The 20,367-nt window shown below is 37.4% G+C and overlaps 1 protein-coding gene across 2 annotated transcripts in view; it reads right to left on the bottom strand.

Annotated features, from left to right (window-relative positions):
* The window catches only part of TBC1D12 (TBC1 domain family member 12), a 101,337-nt gene that overhangs the window by 31,119 nt on the left and 49,851 nt on the right, over window positions 1–20,367 (bottom strand). For both annotated transcript variants that reach the window (XM_047702049.1, XM_047702050.1), the window contains one exon: window positions 4,916–5,031. In XM_047702049.1, coding sequence (XP_047558005.1) covers window positions 4,916–5,031 — 116 coding nt within the window. The remainder of the gene's footprint in view (window positions 1–4,915; window positions 5,032–20,367) is intronic.

The following is a 20,367-nucleotide window of genomic DNA, read 5'->3' as shown; positions in this document are numbered from 1 at the left end:
GTAACTTGCTATCCAGGTCATTTATGTAAGAAAGCAGAATTAAACTCTGAATAACCACAAAGATCAGAGATTTTTAAAGTAACACAGAGCTATGTCTCAAAACCATAGTTATAAAGGCCTAATTAATGAGAGAGTACAATCTCTATATCCATGTAACTGTTTCACTGACAATTCACACCTTGATTTTTCCAGACAGTTCCCCAAACTATGTTTACCTAGTCCTAAAAGAAGACTTTGAGAAGAGGTTAGCAGAGAGATTTATATCAGTTTTAAGTACTCCAGTCTTAGCCTGAAATGATTTACAGGAAGGAGTTAAACACTGTTCAGGAAACAGAACTTTTCAGATAGTCGTATGTCAGGTTTTTCTTTTCTTTCCTTTCTTTTTTTTTTTTAAGATTTTACTTATTTGACAGAGTCATAGTGAGAAAGGGAACACAAGCAGGAGGAATGCGAGAGGGAGAAGCAGGCTTCCCACTGAGCAGGGAGCCCAATGTGGGGCTCAATCCCAAGACCCTGGGATCATGAACTGGAGCCGAAGGCAGACACTTAATGACTGAGCCACCCAGGAGCCCCTATGTAAGGTTCTTCAATTGTGATTTCATTTTTTTTTTTTGAGAGCGAATATATATACTCTAAACCAAAACAGTACATAAATAATCATTGGCTTATTAATTATTCTGTTTTGGTATCCTCTTCTTCAAATCATTATAAATGCAAAAACCTTGGGAGATCATACATATTCAATAATTATGCTTCAAAGGTGAATTGTCCATTTGGTAAACACAATCTTTGACATTTTGAAGAAGACCAGAGTCTTCGGTACCCTAAGTTTTAAGTAACTCTAGGTTAGAGTGAATGAATAAAGCATAAAAATAAATACATATACACTAGTTTTCATGGTTTTTTTCTTCAAAAAAAAAAAAAATCCCTAATTTTGCAGTCATTTGCCTGGAGAAGTATATTAAAAAATACGATTCTATAGTCTTGAAAATCAAAGACTGAGTGAATATAATCAAGAAATACTAAGCACCTCACTCAGTACTCTTACTCTACGAAAAAGATACAGATTACTCCTATCTCTTACAAAAATGTCAATTAGTTATTAAAAAAAAATTTTATTTGAGAGAGGATGAATGAGAGAGAGCATGAATGACAAAGACTGAACATGAGCAGGGGGAGGGAGAGAGAGAGAGGGAGAAGCAGATTTTCCCCTGAGCAGGAGGCCTGACGTGGCACTCCATCCCAGGGCTCTGGGATCATGACCTGAGCCAAACACAGACACTTAACTAAGTGAGCCACCCAGGTGCCCCAAAATGTCAATCAGTTATGTGGTCAAGAGAAGAAACCATTAATGAATACTTAAGATAGCCTGTCATGCTGAAATACATGATATGAACATTTGCTCCTTTTCAAAGGTATCACATAAAAGCCTATGCTTTACTTTTTTGTCAGTCTTCACTTGTATCTTAAGATTTCTCCATTATGTTTGGTATTGTATATGCAGTAATTCAGTGAGGAAGCCAGAATAGAAAGAGAAGATAGCTCTATCCACCGGCCGGTTTAAAAAAGTCCCCTAAGCAACAGTGATTCAAAACATAGAAGAGTTGGGGCGCCTGGGTGGCTCAGTTGTTAAGTGTCTGCCTTCGGCTCAGGTCATGATGCTGGGGTCCTGGGACTGAGCCCCGCATCGGGCTCCCTGCTCAGAGGGAAGCCTACTTCTCCCTCTGCCGCTCCCCCTGCTTGTGTTCCCTCTCTGTCTCTCTGTCAAACAAATAAATCTTTAAAAAAAAAAAAACAAAACAAAACATAGAAGGGTCAGCTCATATGGATGCTCTTACCCTCCTGTCCAAGGCTGGCTTTATTTAGAGGTGGATTGGGATAGCAATAGGCAGAGAGAATATTAACCAAAGGATGAAATTACAGAAATTCCTACATTTGAAATCTTCTGAGATTTCAGATGATTAAACGCTAGTGTTGCTTCCAATGTAAAGCAGTTCCGACAATAAAAACTTATGCAGTCAATGATTCTAGATGTTTCTGCAAAATTACAGAGGCTAAGAAAGGAAAAGTAGCACCAATTCACAAACCCCCTTTGCAAGGGGAAATTCTTCTCCTCCTTCTACTGTCACTGTGACTGATGAAACATGAAATTTCCAACATCAAGTTCACACTGAGGCAAAAACTTCTGCCCCCTTCTCTACCTCCACCCAGATGCTATCTCACAGATGGAGCAGTGGTGGTAACAGAACGTGGCTGCATCCAGAAACAGAACAACACTACAGATTATATAAATCTCGGATCCAACTTCTCAGCCTGTGAAAGGAAGGATATGAACTGGCCCAGAGCTGCTGGGAGTATTCTGAGGGAGATAAAGTATGAAGTGTCATTTGTCATTTATTTATTTTACAAGTCTGTTATTTTAGAGAGAGAGGGACCGCAGATGGAGGGAGGGACAGAGGGAGAAGAGAGAGAATCTCAAGCAGACCAGGCTGAGTATGGAGCCCAAAGTGGGGCTCAATCTCATCCTGAGATCATGACCTGAGCTAAAATCAAGAGTCAGAAGCTTAACCAACTGAGCTACTCAAGGCACCCTGGAGTGCCATTTAATATACAAGTTGCATCCATGCATTCTCATCTGGTTTTATTGTTAATAAAGTCAAAGTTTTCATTCTCATTGGTTCTTTAGATCTATTTTTTAATTGTTGAAGTAGAAGAGGGATCGATGATCAGGTAGTCCCATGTACTAAAGCTTTTGTTTGTTGGCTTTAGTTACATAAATGGTAAGTTATATAAATCACTTTCCCAAAAAAGACCCCTCCAATTTTAGAAAGGTGAATAAAATTTTTAATTAAATTGCAGCATCTTAGAACTGGGGGGAACAGTTGCTATCAAGTTGAATCTGTTTGTTACAGATGAACAAAATCACACAGAAACATCAAAGAAGTTGTAATATTTATTATAATTCCTATATTAATTTCCAGATAGTAGTGTGGAAAAGAAAATCATTCTTTCCATTGTTTTATACATTTTTGGTACACTGAGATCTTATTTACTTTGTCTAGTGTACTATTTCAAGTTCCAATATTAATGAACTGCTTATATGCATTACAAGAAAAATCTAAGAGAAGCAAGAATCACTAAAGGTTGAAGTCAAAGACTTGACTAGATGGCAAAGATAAAGTCTAGTCCTTAAAGGATCAGGAGGTGAGAAGCGGAAGTAAGATAAGTGCATCCCAAGTGAGGGCAGTAAATGAGCAAAGGTACAAAGGCGGGACTTAAATAGGTTCAGTTATAGAATAAAATATAGCGTAAAGAAAAATATGTTCCAAATACTGTTTAGAACAGAACCTTTTGCATAAAATTTTTATGAACTCCTGGGAAGAAATGAATAGTCCTGATAAAAAGCTTAACCCATTTCGGATAAATTTCAACAAGCTTAAGAAAACTCTTCTGCAAACTTCATTATCTACCTGCTCAGCCGACTGTCTGCCAGAGTCTGAAGGTCTTTAACCAGGCATTCTTTTCTGGCTTATCGAAGCGTTCTGAATTGACCTGGTTTATTCCCCTCCCTGGCAAAAAGACTTAAATAAAACTGACATGTTCTCATAGCTAAATTTCTGAGAATCTTTTTTTTTTTTAACCAACGGAAAAATGAATATGAACATGTTTACCAAGTCCTTTAAAAGGACTGTCATGATCACTTTAGTGTGAAGGAATGCAACAAGAATAAAATATATATATATACTTATGTGCAACCTTTCTCTCACAACGTCTAAAAAATATTCAATTCAACCTCTGCCTGTTTGGCTCTAGATTCTTTTATTATGTTCCTCTTGATAACAGGTAGAAAAAGCTGCAGATGAGGAAAATGACAAAACAGGTTAGGAATTTTTACTCTGGAAGGAAAGAGAAGTCTAGAAGAAGAAAAAGAATAGATCCAGAGAGCCCAAGAAGGGGAAAAGGAGTTAAGAACCAAGGGGTCTTGCTTTAGGGAAGGTGTCTTTTGTTTAATAACAAACCAAAGACAGTATTTTTAAGAACACCAGCTTTGTGGAAGGCTGAGATGGGAAGGGCAGGGAAAGCAAAGGGAAGAAATTAAAATGTTTTACTGGGTATCAACAATATATTCCTGGAGTACCTGGGGGGTTCAGCTGGTTAACCATCTGCCTTCGGCTCAAGTCATGATTCCAGAGTCCTGGGATCAAGCCCCACATGGGGCTCCCTGCTCAGTTGGAAGTCTGTTCTCCCTCTTCCTCTGCTCTTCCCTCCCCCACTCATACTCTCTCTCAAACAAAATCTTTAAAAAAAAAAAAAAAAAAGAGGGGTGCCTGGGTAGCTCAGTTGGTTAAGCAATTGCCTTCAGCTCAGGTCTCTTCCTACTCAACAGGGAGTTTGCTTCTCCCTCTGACCTCTCCCCTCTCATGCTCTCTCTCTCAAATAAATAAAAAAAATCTTAAAAAAAAAAAGAATATATTCTTTATTAGAGTAAACCAACTAGCTGACAGTCAGTAGTTATTATCTCAAGTTACAATTTTAAAATCTGTCCAAAAGGCAAGGACAAATACATCTTAAGTATACATTAAATGTCAAGAAAGGAAAAGTAATTGCCTCATCTTGTTAAGATAAGGCAGGAAGGGTTGAAATAAGAATAGATATGAAAAAAGCAAAGATTTTATGTATCATACATTGGCTCAGAGATACTTCAAGAAAATATGTATAAAGTCTAGACATCAATAATATATTCTTTCCTATTAGTTTTAGGATACATGACTGAGATTCTTAAAATTTTCTTTTAAAAAAAAGCCATTTCTCTATTAATTTCTCAATATATTTAAATTGAAATTTAAACTGAAGTTTAAATTAAATTGAGGTTTAAAATATAAACAGTGTACCTGATAACAACCAGAATACTTACGATGGTCGATCCTCAAGAATCAGGGCAGTGGTAGAAAGTGGCTCAAATTCAAAATTCTTACGTCTTGAAGACTGAGGTGGTGGTTTACAGGTCCTCCCAGTTCGTGCTTCATATTCCTAGAACAGATAAAAACATACTTTATGTAGAATCTTTTCCAATTTTCGGTTTGTATTATTAAATCTGTATCATTAAGGATATTACACTATAATAAAAGATACTATTCATACATTTATTTGGTAAAACTATGAGGCAGACAAAAAAAGAAGTCACTTTTTTTCCCTGAAGCAATCTAAATCATGAATTTATATTATATATAAAGCAGCAAAATATGTTAAGAGAAGAGGAAGATACAAATGCACTACATTAACGAGTCAAGGTTTTAGGGAGTTGCCTTCTATGGTATCAGCTATCCAAGTCCAGCTTTGATCTACGAGCAGATAAACCTACTTTCTAACCCTTCAGTCAGATCAATAATGAAAATGTTGATATAGGCATAATCCTATTATAATGCCTTGAAGATCTTTCCCAAAAGTAACAATAAACCTGTAATCAAAATGCTGGTTTTCGATTCTGACCTACTTTAAATCTAAATACTGTAAATCTGCCTGTTTCCTCTAAATGTAACAATAATTCACCATCATTTCTTACCCAAAAATATGGCAAAAGATTGTCAAATACACTATTAAAATTAAGAAACTATTATTACAGCATTTTTCTAATTCATCTGAACAGATAATCCTATCAAAAGAAATGAAGTTAATTTGACATAGTATGTTCTTGGTGGATACCTTTAAATTTCTACAGATGAGCATTTTTTTCACAAATGTTCACAGACTTCTACTGAAATTATTTCCAGAAATTTAACAAAGATCAATAACAAGTTGTAGGCTTATAGTTTCCAGAACCCACATTTTCCCTTTAAAAAAATTAATCTAGATTTAGTCATACTTAGATAATAAATATATTTTTCATGAAAATCTCAAAGTGGCACATGGGTGACAACTAAGTGTCTGACTTGGTTTCAGCTCAGATCGTGGTCTTGGGATCCTGAGTTGTGAGGCTCTGTACTGACTGGGAGTCTGCCTGGGTTTCTTTCCCTCCCCCCGCTCCTACCCACTCTCACACATGCCCTCCCTCAAATAAATAAAATAAAATCTTTAAAAAAAAAAAAAGAAATTCTTAAAGATTATACAATTTCATGGGTAGTTTGCAAGTCTGCTGGCCACTACAGAAGATATTAATTTTTTTTAAAGATTTTATTTATTTATTTGACAAAGAGATCACAAGTAGGCAGAGAAGCCCGCAGAGAGAGAGGGGGAAGCAAACTCCCTTCTGAGCAGAGGGCCTGATGCAGGTCTCGATCCCAGGATCCCAGGATCACGACCTGAGTTGAAGGCAGAGGCTTAACCCACTGAGCCACCCAGGAGCCCCAGAGACATTAATTTAAATGAAGAAAATGAAATGCACTTAAACTGACCAAGTGCTTCACTTACTGGCTGCTTTCCTACCATGACCGATAATTCTTTTTATACTATTTTTACCTTTTCCAACTCAAAGACTATTTCACCCTACTGAATCAAACGGTTGTAAAATAATAAATTCATGGTTCTATCCCTGTTAAAAATTTGATGGTTTTGTTGAGGTTTAATCTTCTAATTTGAGATAATTACTTTTTAGGGAAAACTGCACTGGATTTTTTGAGACTTCTTGCTCAAGTTATTTAAGACTGTGTATGCTCATTTATACTAACTCCCATCCCAAAGAGCTATACGGCTTTTGAGAACTTTTGAGTCAAAAGGTCACTCATTTCTTTATCACAATTTTCTTTCCTAACATCTAGGATATATATATATAATTATGATCAATGCCTTTTTTCTCCATTACAAACTCAAATCTAACAAATCCCCTTTTCTGCTAATGTTTTTCTTTTTTTTTTTAATTTTTTTTTAGATTATTTATTTATTTATTTGACAGAGAGAGAGAGAGAGAGAGAGAAATCACAAGTAGGCAGAGAGAGAGAGAGGGGGGGGGGGAAGCAGGCTCCCTGCTGAGCAGAGAGCCCGATGCGGGGCTCGATCCCAGGACCCTGAGATCATGACCTGAGCCGAAGGCAGAGGCTTAACCCACTGAGCCACCCAGGCGCCCCTGCTAATGTTTTTCTTATTAAAAATCATAAATGCAGGGGCACCTGGGTGGCTTAGTGGGTTACAGCCTCTGCCTTTGGCTCAGGTCATGATCCTAGAGTCCTGGGATTGAGCCTCGCACTGGGCTCTCTGCTCAGGAGGGAGCCTGCTTCCCCCCTCCCCACCCCTCTGCCTATTTGTGATCTCTGTCTGTCAAATAAATAAATAAAATCTTTAAAAAAAAATCATAGATGCAGGGCGCCTGGGTGGCTCAGTTGTTAAGCGACTACCTTCAGCTCAGGTCATGACCCCTTGGTCCTCGGATGGAGCCCTGCATCTCGCTCCCTGTTGAGTGGGAGCCTGCTTCTCCCTCTCCTGATCCCCCTGCATGCGCCCACACGCGCGGCGCATACACACACACACACACACACACACACACACACACACACACACACACACTCCCTCTCTCTCACTCTGCCAAATAAATAAATAAAATCTTTAAAAAAAATCATAGATGCTAGATACATATGAGAGGTTTTTTTGTTTTGTTTTGTTTTTTATTTATTTAAATGGCACTTTGTTTTCCTACAATGTGACCTGGTCTCACTGCCAGACAGAATACAATGAATATTATCCAGTAAAGCATTTCCCATGCAAATAAATGCCAATGCACAGACAGCAAAATAGCATTTCTAAATCAACATATTAATAATATTTACTGATATAATGTACCATGCACTGTTTTAAACATTTAACACATTTGATCCTTGAAAAAACCCCGTGAGGCACCTAACTCACAGTAGAGGAACCTTAGGCACAAAGATAATGCAGTCATTTGCTGAAGGTCATAAATGGTAGACAGTGTAGCTCCAGAGCTGGGCCTTTTAACAATCTATTACTTTATTATATTAACAGTCAAGTAGATATCTATGACAATTTAAAAAAATGAAATAAAATGATAAAATCATTCAGTGACAGAATCATGGGGATCTTTAAAATGGGTAGATCAGGCTAACAATACACTGATCCAACTAAACATCACAAGAAAAGACCACCAGATGATATTTCCTGTTACAAGGCAGTGTGAAGTACATAACACCATTCTTTACATATTCTTTTTTTTTTTAAAGACTTTATTTATTTGACAGAGATCACAAGCAGGCAGAGAAGCAGGCAGAGAGAGAGGAGGAGCAGGCTCCCCGCCGAGCAGAGAGCCCGACTCGGGGCTTGATCCCAGGACCCTGAGATCATGACCTGAGCCGAAGGCAGTGGCTTAACCCACTGAGCCACCCAGGCGCCCCTCTTTACATATTCTTGCCAAAAGAAAAAACCAAACTTAAATATGGTTAAACCTCTAGAACTGTGCTCTCCAATACAGTCAAAAGGAGTAATAACCAAGTATGTCACATACACTTAAATACATGTAGAAAAACAGCAAGGAATCTGAACTATTAAGAGGTTTTCCTCTGGAGGACTAAGAATGAAGGGCACTTGTTTTACTTTAACATATTCAGTATTATTTGAATTTTCTTACAAGAAGAAATAAAGTATTTTCTAAGAGAGATCACTTACATTCATGGTAGATAAGTGACAAAGATTTTACTGAAGAGGTAGGATCAGAACTGGGGCAGAAATGATGGGTATTAATTCCACAGGCAGAAAGAATAGGAAAGAACAAGTGGTGGGGGGGGGGGCAAGCAAAGGCATGGATGAGGCAACACGTTAATCTTACTGAACATGAAAAAGGACAGGAAATAAGGTTGAAAACGTGTAAGCTAAATTATGGAATCTTCCATTGATGAAAATATTTGGAATACATGAACAAAATGGAGAGCCAGTAAAAGTTTAGATTAAGAAGACAAAAAAAAAAAACTACCTTTTTTAGTAGTTTTTTTTTTTTGTAGAGATCTTTATAGTTTATTAAAAATTTTCCATAATTTAGGTCTTTTTTTTAATTTTATTTTTTATAAACATATATTTTTATCCCCAGGGGTACAGGTCTGTGAATCGCCAGGTTTACACACTTCACAGCACTCACCATAGCACATACCCTCCCCAATGTCCATAACCCCAACCCCCCCAACCCCCCTCCCCCCATCAACCCTCAGTTTGTTTTGTGAGATTAAGAGTCAATTATGGTTGGTCTCCCTCCCAATCCCATCTTGTTTCATTTATTCTTCTCCTACCCCCTTAACCCCCCATGTTGCATCTCCTCTCCCTCATATCAGGGAGATCATATGATAGTTGTCTTTCTCCGATTGACTGATTTCGCTAAGCATGATACCCTCTAGTTCCATCCATGTCGTCACAAATGGCAAGATTTCATTTCTTTTGATGGCTGCATAGTATTCCATTGTGTATATATACCACATCTTCTTTATCCATTCGTCTGTTGATGGACATCTAGATTCTTTCCATAGTTTGGCTATTGTAGACATTGCTGCTATAAACATTAGGGTGCACATGCCCCTTCGGATCACTGTTGTTTTTTTTTTAAAGATTTTATTTGACAGACAGGGATCACAAGTAGGCAGAGAGGCAGGCGGGGGGTGGGGTGGGGTGGAGTGGGGTGGGGAGGGTGCTGCGGAGAAGCAGGCTCCCCGCTGAGCAGAGAGCCTGACAGGGTGCTCAATCCCAGGACCCCTGGACCATGACCGGAAAAGGCGCCCCAAGGTAGGTTTGGTTTTTTTTTTTTCTCTTTTTAATTTTTTATAAACATAATATATTTTTATCCCCAGGGGTACAGGTCTGTGAATTGCCAGGTTTACAGCACTCACCTTAGCACATACTTTCCCAATGTCCATAACCGCACCCCTCTCTCCCAAACCCCCTCCCCCCATCAACCCTCAGTTTGCTTTGTGAGATTAAGAGTCACTTATGGTTTGTCTCCCTCCCAATCCCATCTTGTTTCATTTATTCTTCTCCTACCCCCTTAACCCCCCATGTTGCATCTCCTCTTCCTCATATCAGGGAGATCATATGATAGTTGTCTTTCTCCGATTGACTGATTTCGCTAAGCATGATACCCTCTAGTTCCATCCACGTCGTCACAAATGGCAAGATTTCATTTCTTTTGATGGCTGCATAGTATTCCATTGTGTATATATACCACATCTTCTTTATCCATTCAACTGTTGATGGACATCTAGGTTCTTTCCCTAGTTTGGCTATTGTAGACATTGCTGCTATAAACATTCGGGTGCACGTGCCCTTTCGGATCACTCCAAGGTAGGTTTTTAAGTAGGCTCTACAGCCAGTGTGAGGTCTGAACCCATGACTCCAAGATCAAGAGTCGCATGTTCTACTGAGTGAGCCAGTCATCAAAGCCTAGCTTGAATGAAAGTAGTTTTTTACTAAAAATTAACTGAAGGGGTGCCTGGGTGGCTCAGTTGTTAAGCGTCTGCCTTTGGCTCAGGTCATGATCCCAGGGACCTAGAATCGAGCCCCGCATAAGGCTCCCTGCTCAGTGGGAAGCCTGCTTCTCCCTCTCCTGCTTCTTCTGCTTGTGCTCCCTCTCTGTCAATTAAATAAATAAAATCTTAAAAAAAAATTAACTGAGTAAGTATACATTTAATATAAAAGGTGACACAAAATGAGGCACCTAAATATCATTTATGTGTCTACCTTACAAATGTGCTTTATACAGAATTGTCATTCAGGTATTTTTCACAAGAAATAAATTGTATTTTCTGCAATTCCAATCATAGATTCTTAGCATAAAAATGCTTTGAGTTTTTTGAGGGTAATATGAACAAGAAAAGCTAAAAAAACATGGCATCAATCCACCCTTATATGAAAATAATATAGATTAATATATCTGGAATGACTAAAATTTTTGCTGAATTAAAGTTGCTACTCTAATGGGATTAGAATTACAAATTATATTAGAAATAGTAAAATATTAAGTACCAGTATTTTCAAAACTGATCACAACATGGTATCTATTAGTTTGGGTTGTTTTTTTTTAATAATACATAACAAAAGGCCAACTCAAACAGTTTTAGGTGAATTTATCAGGTGATAGGACTGAATATTCCATATACTCAGCTAACTTTGGTCTTTGACCAAGAGGTTCATAGCATTAGTCAAGGACTCCACTTCTCTACCAGTCTCTCAGCCACATCTTGCTCCACGTGTGGGCTTCATCTGGAGGCTGGCTTGCTACTCAGAGAAATGACTGCAGCAGTGAGTTGTCACATCCTTAATCGACTTTCAATGATCCTCCAGCTGCTCTTCTAGTAACTCTCACAAAAGAGAAGGAAAAAAATCCTTCCTGAAAGTTCTCAGTAAATATCTCATTCCACAAGCATCACAATGACCTAAGAAATAAGCCTTATCAATGAGTCAGTCAGGGCCTATAGCTGAGGCCAATTGCATGACTCTTAAGGAACTCTTGAGTCAGGGGCAGTAGAGATATCAGAGGGCTCAAGTTAGTGAAAAGCAGTTGAAACATGTAAGATTTCATTTAAAAATATAACAAATAATATCTCATAGGGATGGAATTCACTTTAATTCCATGTGTATTATCATGTCATAAAAATCCCCCGTGTATTTCTTCAACAGAAGTTTAATAATGAGCTAAACACTAATAATTTGATAGGTTTTAAAAGAACATTACAATATTAAAAAGCAACTGGAAATATAACAGTCCAAGGAAATCAGTAAATAATGCTAGCTACAGTATTCACTGTCTGAAAATACTGTAAGATTCTGCCTCATTTTTTGCCAACAAAGCTGTTTTAACTGACCTATTTTATAAGTAACTGGAATCTACCTGCCAAATATAAGATAAGAAGCATTTAACATATGGCATGTTATTTCTATGGGATGTTGTAACGAAGCCTATTTATTGCTTCTATAATTTATTCTTGTTTTTCATTCAAAATATTCTGTCCTATGAAATATGTTTAATTGAGATAACTAGAATAGTGGATGAAACCAATGCTAAGGGCAGGCAGGCAAATATCTGTAGAATAATTTACGTTCTGCAATATTCTACAATATTAAAAATTATATAATACATTCTGCTACTATAAAAAATTTGCATCAGTCGATCATTCTAACCCTGGTCAAAAGATGGTAGGTAGTTGTTGTCATCTCCATTAAGAGCAAAGTAGAAAAAAATGTCTTACAATTTGAAGGTAAAGAGATATTCTACACATAAAGAGAAAAGATGTTTTTCCCCAAAATAATCTCTCAGAGAAGATGTAGCCCATTTGCTAATAGCATCTCTCATGTTATGGGTGCTTTCTCTCTGTTAATTTTGAACAGCAAACTATTTATTTGGAGAAGACCCATTATCTTGAAATTATCTCAACCAATGCTAAATGTGGAAGGTCACTTGTTGATTAGTGGGGGGTTGTGTTGTTTTTTGCTTGACTGGAATAGGAAAGGAAGAAACTGAATGTAAAATAAGTAACGATTCCAGGAGGTATATCCATCTGATTGATTGCAAACTCTCACAAAGAGACTTTACAGATTACCTTAAAAAAACAACATAGTAAGAGACTTTGCCATAGAGATGATAATTTTATACCTTACAGAATGAAAGAAAAAAATGTAATGCATTTGGAAATTTACGGTGGGGGACAAAATTTCTCATAGGAAGATAATATGCAGAATCAAAAGCACTATATCTTTGGGTCACTTGAGTGGCTCAGTTAAGTGTCCAAATCTTGATTTCAGCTCAGGCCTTGATCTCAGGATCATGAGTTCAAGCCCCACAAGGGGCTTAAAGTATTGTAAGTCCTACTGCAGCAGTTCTCAATAGTATCCCTGAGATACTTTCATTGGACTTGCGAAGTCAAAACTATATTCATAATAGTTTGTCTTTGTCAGTGTATTAACATTAGCTCTTCTGGTGCTACAGCAACGTTACATAAAATCGTTGTTACTCTAGCACAAATCAAGGCAGACTCCAACTGTACTACTAATCACTGTATTTTTTTTAAGATTTTATTTATTTGACAGAGATGACAAGTAGGTAGAGAGGCAGGCAGAGAGAGGAGGAAGCAGCCTCCCGAGCACTGAGCAGAGCCTGATGTGAGGCTCAATCCCAGGTCCCTGGGATCATGACCTGAGCCGAAGGCAGAGACTTTAACCCACTGAGCCACCCAGATGCCCCAGTATTTTTTTATTTTTTAAGATTTATTTTATTTGACAGAGAGAGAGAGATATCACAAGGAGGCAGAGAGGCAGGCAGAGAGCGAGAAACGGGCTCCCCACTGAGCAGAGAGCCTGATGGGGGACTCAATCCCAGGACCCTGAGATCATGACCTGAGCCGAGGGCAGAGGCTTAACCCACTAAGCCACCGAGGCACCCCACTAATCACTGTATTCATCGTGGCATGTACTCACAGTTAAGAAACAAAAAGGGAATGGGGGAGGTCTGGTCAGTTTCACTTAAGAATGTCTATGATTAAACAGTAATTGTTACTAATTATATTAAATCTCAACCTATGATAAACATCTCTTTAATATTTTATGTGATAAAAGGAAATGTATACATAAGGAACTTCTGCTGCACACCAAAGTACAATAGTTGTCTAGAGAAAAAGCACTTATGCAATTATTTGAGTGGTGAACAGGATGAATCTTTTTTATTATGGGCACCATTTTTTTTTTTTAAAGATTTTATTTATTTGACAGAGAGAGATCACAAGTGGGCAGAGAGGCAAGCAGAGAGAGAAAGGGGGAAGCAGGCTCCCCACTGAACAGAGAGCCTGATGCGGGGCTCAATCCCAGGACCCTGAGATCATGACCTGAGCGGAAGGCAGAGGCTTAACCGCTGAGCCACCCAGGATGGGCACCATTTTTTAATTAAAAAAAACTGATAGCGAACGATACTTATTCAGACTTGAGTATCTGGCAGGTTATTTTCTCAAATTTGTAGAAAGTGGGTACTTCATCTCCATGGTATTCCTCCAAAAAAATATAACCCCAGTCACGTCATGAGGAAATCATCAAACAAACCCAAACTGAAGACCTGACATAATAAGTATATATATTTGGTCTGTTTCCTGGCACAGATCCTAAAACCCTTGAATTCTCTGAATTAAGTGGTTTTTTGGTATGCTAATGAGATGATGGGTAGCTGAAGTCTCCTGGATATCCTCAGGATAGGGGCTGGTTGTCAGGGGAATGAATGGTGTAATGAGAGGGTTGGAATTTTCAGCCCAATCCCCTGACTTCTGGAGAGGTGAGAGGTGCTGGCAGTTGAGTTAATCACTAATGACCAGTGATTCAATCACTTATGCCTATATAATGAAGCCTCCATAAAAAACCCTAACAATTCAGAGGGCTTTTGGGTTGGTGAACACATGGGGGTGTGGGAGGGTGATGCACATGGAGAAGTCATTGACACTCTATGCCCCTTCCATATACTTTGCTCTATGTATCTCTTTCATCTGATTGTTAATGAGTTTTAACCTTTCACAAACTGGCAATCTAAATCTAATAAGTAAACCATTTTCCTGAGTTCTGTGATTCATTCTAGCAGATTATCAAACCCAAGGAGGGAATCATGGGAATCTCCAATCTGTAGCTGGATGGTCAGAAGCACTAGAAGCCTGGACCTGGACTTGGCTTCTGAAGTGGGGGGTAGTCTTATAGAACTGAGTTCTTAAGCTGTGGAATCTGACACTGACTCCACGTAAACAGTGTCAAAACTGAATTTAATTGTAGGACACCTGACTGGGGTGGGGAGGGGAACCCTACATAGTTGGTGTCAGAAATACTGAGGGTAGAGAGAAAATAGTAGGTTTTGTTTTTTTGTTTTTGTTTTTTTTTTTTTTTTAAGGAACATGCTGGAAAATACCCGAGCAGTACTACTCAAAATTGTCAAGGTCATAAAAACAAGGAAAGATTGAGAAACTGTCGGGGCGCCTGGGAGGCTCAGTGGGTTAAGCCGCTGCCTTCGGCTCAGGTCATGATCCCAGGGTCCTGGGATTGAGCCCCGCATCGGGCTCTCTGCACAGCAGGGAGCCTGCTTCCCTTCCTCTCTCTGCCTGCCTCTCTGCCCACTTGTGATCTCTGTCTGTCAAATAAATAAATAAAATCTTAAAAAAAAAAAAAAAAAGATTGAGAAACTGTCAAAGGCCATAGAGAAAAAGAAACATGATAATACGATGTGGTATTCTGGATTGGATCCTGGAACAGTAAAAGGACGTAACTGGAAAAACTGGTGAAATCCAAATGAAGTCTAGGGTTTAGTTAACAGCAATGTACCAGTGTCAACTGTAAACTTCTTAGTTTTGACAGAAGTCCAGAATAATGCAGGTAATATCGGCATTAATGAAAAAATGAAAGATTATACAGGAATCATACATTGTTCTCAACCCTTCTATAAATCTTAAGTTATTTGAATATAAGGTTTATTAAAACAAAAAGGATAAAGTGAACTAGTGATTTCAAGGAAAGCAATTGAAGGTAATTATTGTCAATAATAAAAGTCAACCTTTCAAGTGACATTGAAATGCTGCAAAACTTATAAACGCCACATGTTTGAGAGTTTCCAATGAATTTTTCAGAAGAAACCAATGGTGATATTACTGCAATTTTTAAGTAGTCTATAATAAAATATTACAACATTTAAATGATCTGCAATATGGTAAACCAGTATTTTCCAAATGATCAATGTATAATATGAAACCACACAGGGTTGTAAAAACATCCACTCAAAGTGCGAGAGAGACCATTGGATTTTAATATAACAGAGTTATTTATTTTCAGATTCCACAATGTAACTTACCTTTAAGAAAAACTACCACTTGATGAGTTTGAGTGTAACAAGAATAGCCACAAATATCTGAAAAGGCTATTAAAATGCTCTTCCCTTTACAATTGTTAAAAAGAAAACCACGGGCCCAAAATGGAGTCACTTAGACCACACAAAGGCTTGATACCTAACCTAACTGCAGCTTCAACCTGCCCCAGAAATGCGGTCTTATTAAGCAGTCAGTCAGGAATTTTCTGCTCAGTACCAATGAGGTAATCTGTCACGTGGGCCCTCTCCATCCTCCCCTCTCTCTACACAAAGGCAGACGAAGTAATATGCATCATAAGACCCCTTTAATGGGTCTTCCCTAAAAAAGGGCAACTTTGCCTGAAGCCATCCTTTCTTTTCTTTTGCTAATAATTTCTTGACCCACCTTCCTTCCTATAAAAACCTTCCATTTTGTACAGCACCTCAGAGCTTCCCTCTGCTTGCTGAATGGGATACTACGCAATTCATAAATCCCTAAAAAAGCCAATTAGATCTTCACATTCACTCGGCTGAATTTTGTTTTCAAATACTGTCTACATATCTGTTTGAGGCCAGATTTTCTTCACAGATGTATACCAAAACAACATATAGCAAGAAACTGAAAGCAGAAGTAGAGATATAATCTAGCCTTCTTTTATTAAGCCAGACTTCAAAGAGATAAGAAAAAGTAAAACAATGCCACTCTTTCTACCAGTTTTTTAAAAATACTTTTTAAAATAGAGTTAACATAAATGTTATTTATGTTAACATGCAATGACTTGACTACCATTATTTTTAAATGAATTAATAAATACCTCAATATTTCAGTTTTAACTCTGGGTATAGTAATAACTGATTATCACCTTAAGCAAAAAGTCTCTGAAATCATTAATAACTACAAATCCAAGAGTTGTGAAACTAAAACACTTGAGAACTGTTGGTCAAGTCAACCACTGAAAACTAAAACAAAGGTATACCTAATAGGCTAATAATGGAAATAAAATGGAGTACTAAAAATACTCACTTATTCCAAAAGAAGGCAGGAAAAGAGAAAAAAAAAGAAACAAAGACCAGATGGGACAATTTGAAAAGAAATAGCAAGATGGTAAATTTAAAACAAGTCACATTAATAATGACATTAAATGACACTCATTTATAAAAAGCTTATCATATAAGATGGCATACAGAAGATTCAAATATATGTTATGTAAGAAACCCACTTTTAAATATAAAGATGAATAAAAAGGAAAAGAATAGAAAAACAAATTATCATGCAACCAGTAACTGAAAGCAAGGTGCAGTGGCTAAATTTAAGTCAGACAATAACTTCATAGGCTGATTCACCAAGAAGACAAAAACAAAACACATGTAGGAAAAGGAGAAACACCCAAGTAGATTGTGGTGCAGATTTCATTATTCCTCTTTTAGTAATTCATAGAATAAACAGAAAATGAGCAAAATTATACAGGACTCAAACAACACTATCTTCTAACAAGACCTAACTGACGTTTATATAACTCCTCCTCAACATCTATAGAATGCGCAATCTTTTCAAGTGCACAAGGAATATTCACTAAGACAAGCTATGTCTGACACAGAAAATAAATCTCAAATTGAAAAAGACTGAAATTGTATAATGTATATTATATGACCGTAACAAAATTAAATTGGAAATTATTTACAGAAACTTATCTGGCAAATTCTGAAATATTTGAAAGTTAAAATGACACACTTCCAAATAAATATTAGTAAAAGAAATAACAAAGAAAAAGAAAAAAAACAATTTGAAATGGAACAAAAAAGGAAAACACTGAAACTTGTGGAATACAACTAAAGCATGGTTAGAGGAAAATTTATACCTTAATATACTTATATTAAAAGGATGAAAGGCCTAAAATCAGTGATCCACCTTATAAAAAACCTAGAATAAAAGCAAAAACAAACCCAAAGTAAGAGGAAATAAGTAAACAATAAAAAGCAAAAATAAAATAGGAAACAGGAGGTAAAAATCAGTGAAACTAAAGGTATGTTTTTTAAAAAATCAGTACAATTCATAAACTTCTGGTAAAACTGGTCAAGAAAGAAGACACAAATTACTAAAATTAGAAATGTAAGAGAGATGGCCTCTATCCATATCACATATCCAAGAGACATAAAAGGATAATAAGAGAATATTAAGAACAATTTATTCCAATAAATCCAACTACAGAGAGAAATATAAAAAACTCCTGAAAGGAATGCTACCAAAATGGACTCAAAAAGAAAAAGAAAACTTCATGACTCTATGTCAATTAAAATAATAAATTTATATTTAACAATTTACTCAACAACAACAAACCTCCATGTTTGGTTTATGTCAGTACTTCTCAACTGGGGTCAGATCTGGCCCCCAGGGAACATCTAGCACTATCTAGAAACATTTCTGGTTGCCACAACTCCGGGTAGGGGTGGAGTATGGCTATTGGCATCTAATTGGTAGGGATGCTGGTAAATATGCTACATTGCAGAGGAAAGTCTCCCGCAACAATAATTACAAGACCTAAAATGTCAATGGCATTGAGGTTGAGAAATTTTGTTTCTGATAATACTAACAAGTTCTACCAAACATTTAAGGAAGAAATATTAATTCTACACAAATTCTTTCAGAATAGATGGGGAAGAAATCATTCTCAATGCATTCAATGATGCCAGCATTATCCCAATACCAAAATCAGATCAAGATATTAAAAGGAAATTACAGACCAGTATCTTGAATGAAAATTCTTGATTTTATTTATTTATTTGACAGACAGAGATCACAAGTAGGCAGAGAGGCAGGTGAGGCAGGGGGCGGGGGGAAGCAGGCTCCCCGCTGAGCAGAGAGCCCAATTCGGGGCTCGATCCCAGGAACCTGAGATCATGACCCAAGCTGAAGGCAGAGGCTTTAAACCACTGAGCTACCCAGGCGCCCCTTGAATGAATATTTTTAACAAAATATTAGCAAATTGACTTCTTGTTTATGGTCTAACACAGAAGAAACTTAGAAATTACAATTCCATCCTAAAAAAGTCAAATAAACTAAAAAAAATAGTAACTTCTCTTGGAGCTATCAGAGAAGTAAAGTCACAGGGTGAACTGTGCCTCCCAAAATGGAGACAGATAGGTGGATATAAAGAAACATAGCAGAAAGCTGTGAACACAAACCTCTGCAGGAACAAATGCTAAGGTAGGAAAACATGAACTATAATTCTATTATTGAAAAATAGCTGGAGGCACAATGTGGACAGGTCTAAGAGCTAAAACTACAAGAGGACCCAGTCCCACATACTTCTGTTGAGTTCTACCTCCAGTAACTCTACCAGGTCTAGAGTGAATATTAGAGAAAAATCCCCTCATGCTTCTAGTGCTAGGAGGAGAAAAGAACTTTTTTTTTTTAATTTAAATTCAATTAACATAGGGTGTATTATTAGTTTCAGAGGTAAAGTTCAATGATTCATCAGTCTTATGTAATAACCAGGGCTTATGACATCACGTGTCCTCCTTAATGTCCATCACCCAGTTACCCTACCCCTCCCCCAGCAACACTGTTTGTTTCTACAGTTAAGAATCTCTTATGGTTTGTCTCCCTGTCTGATTTCATGTCTTATTTTTCCTTCCCTTCCCGATGATCCTCTGTTTTGTTTATTAAATTCCACATATGAGTAAAATCATATGATAATTGTCTTTCTGTTTGCCTTATTTTCCTTAGAGTAATACCTTCTAGTTCCCCCCACATTCTTGTAAATGGCACGATTTCAATTTTTTGATGGCTGAGTAGTATTCCATTATATATATAGACAACTTCTTCTTTATCCATTCACTGTCAATGGACATCGGGGCTCTTTCCATAGTTTGGCTATTGTGGACATTGCTGCTATAAACATTGGGGTGCAGGTGCCCCTTTGGATCACTACCTTTGTATGTCTGGGGTAAATCCCTAGTAGTTCAATTGCTGGATCATAGGGTAATAGTTCTATTTTCAACTTTTTGAGGAATCTCTATACTGTTTTCCAGAGTGGCTGCACCAGCCTGCATTCCCCCAATGGTGTACGAGGGTTCCCCCTTTCTCCACAGTCTTGCCAATGCATCATTTCCTGACTTGTTAATTTTAGCCATTCTGACTGGTGTGAGGTGGTATTTCAATGTGGTTTTGGTCTGTATTTCCCTGATGCGCAGTGATGCTGAGCATTTTTTCATGTGTCTATTGGCCATCTGGATGTCTTCTTTGGAGAAATGCCTGTTTATGTCTTCTGCCCATTTCTTGAATGGATTATTTGTTCTTTGGGTGTTGAGTTTGGTAAGTTCTTTATAGGATTTGGATCCTAGCCAAAGACACTGGGGATTGTATGTGTTGTGGTGAGTTCTGCGTACTGTGTAAGCCTGATGAATCACAGACCTGTATCCTTGAAACAAATAAACTGTTTAAGAAAAAAAAAAACTTATCCTAAAGAATTTGTGGTACCGACAAAAGACAAATGTATCCTAAAGAAATTACCAGAGATATCATGGGAAACACATACATACCACACACATTTTTTTTATAATAGCAAAAAAAAAAAAAAAAAAAA

This window comes from Lutra lutra, chromosome 14 (genome assembly GCF_902655055.1).
Source record: "Lutra lutra chromosome 14, mLutLut1.2, whole genome shotgun sequence".
NCBI lineage: Eukaryota > Metazoa > Chordata > Mammalia > Carnivora > Mustelidae > Lutra > Lutra lutra.
Note: the sequence above shows the minus strand (reverse complement) of the source record. Positions and strands in the feature narration are given on the sequence as shown.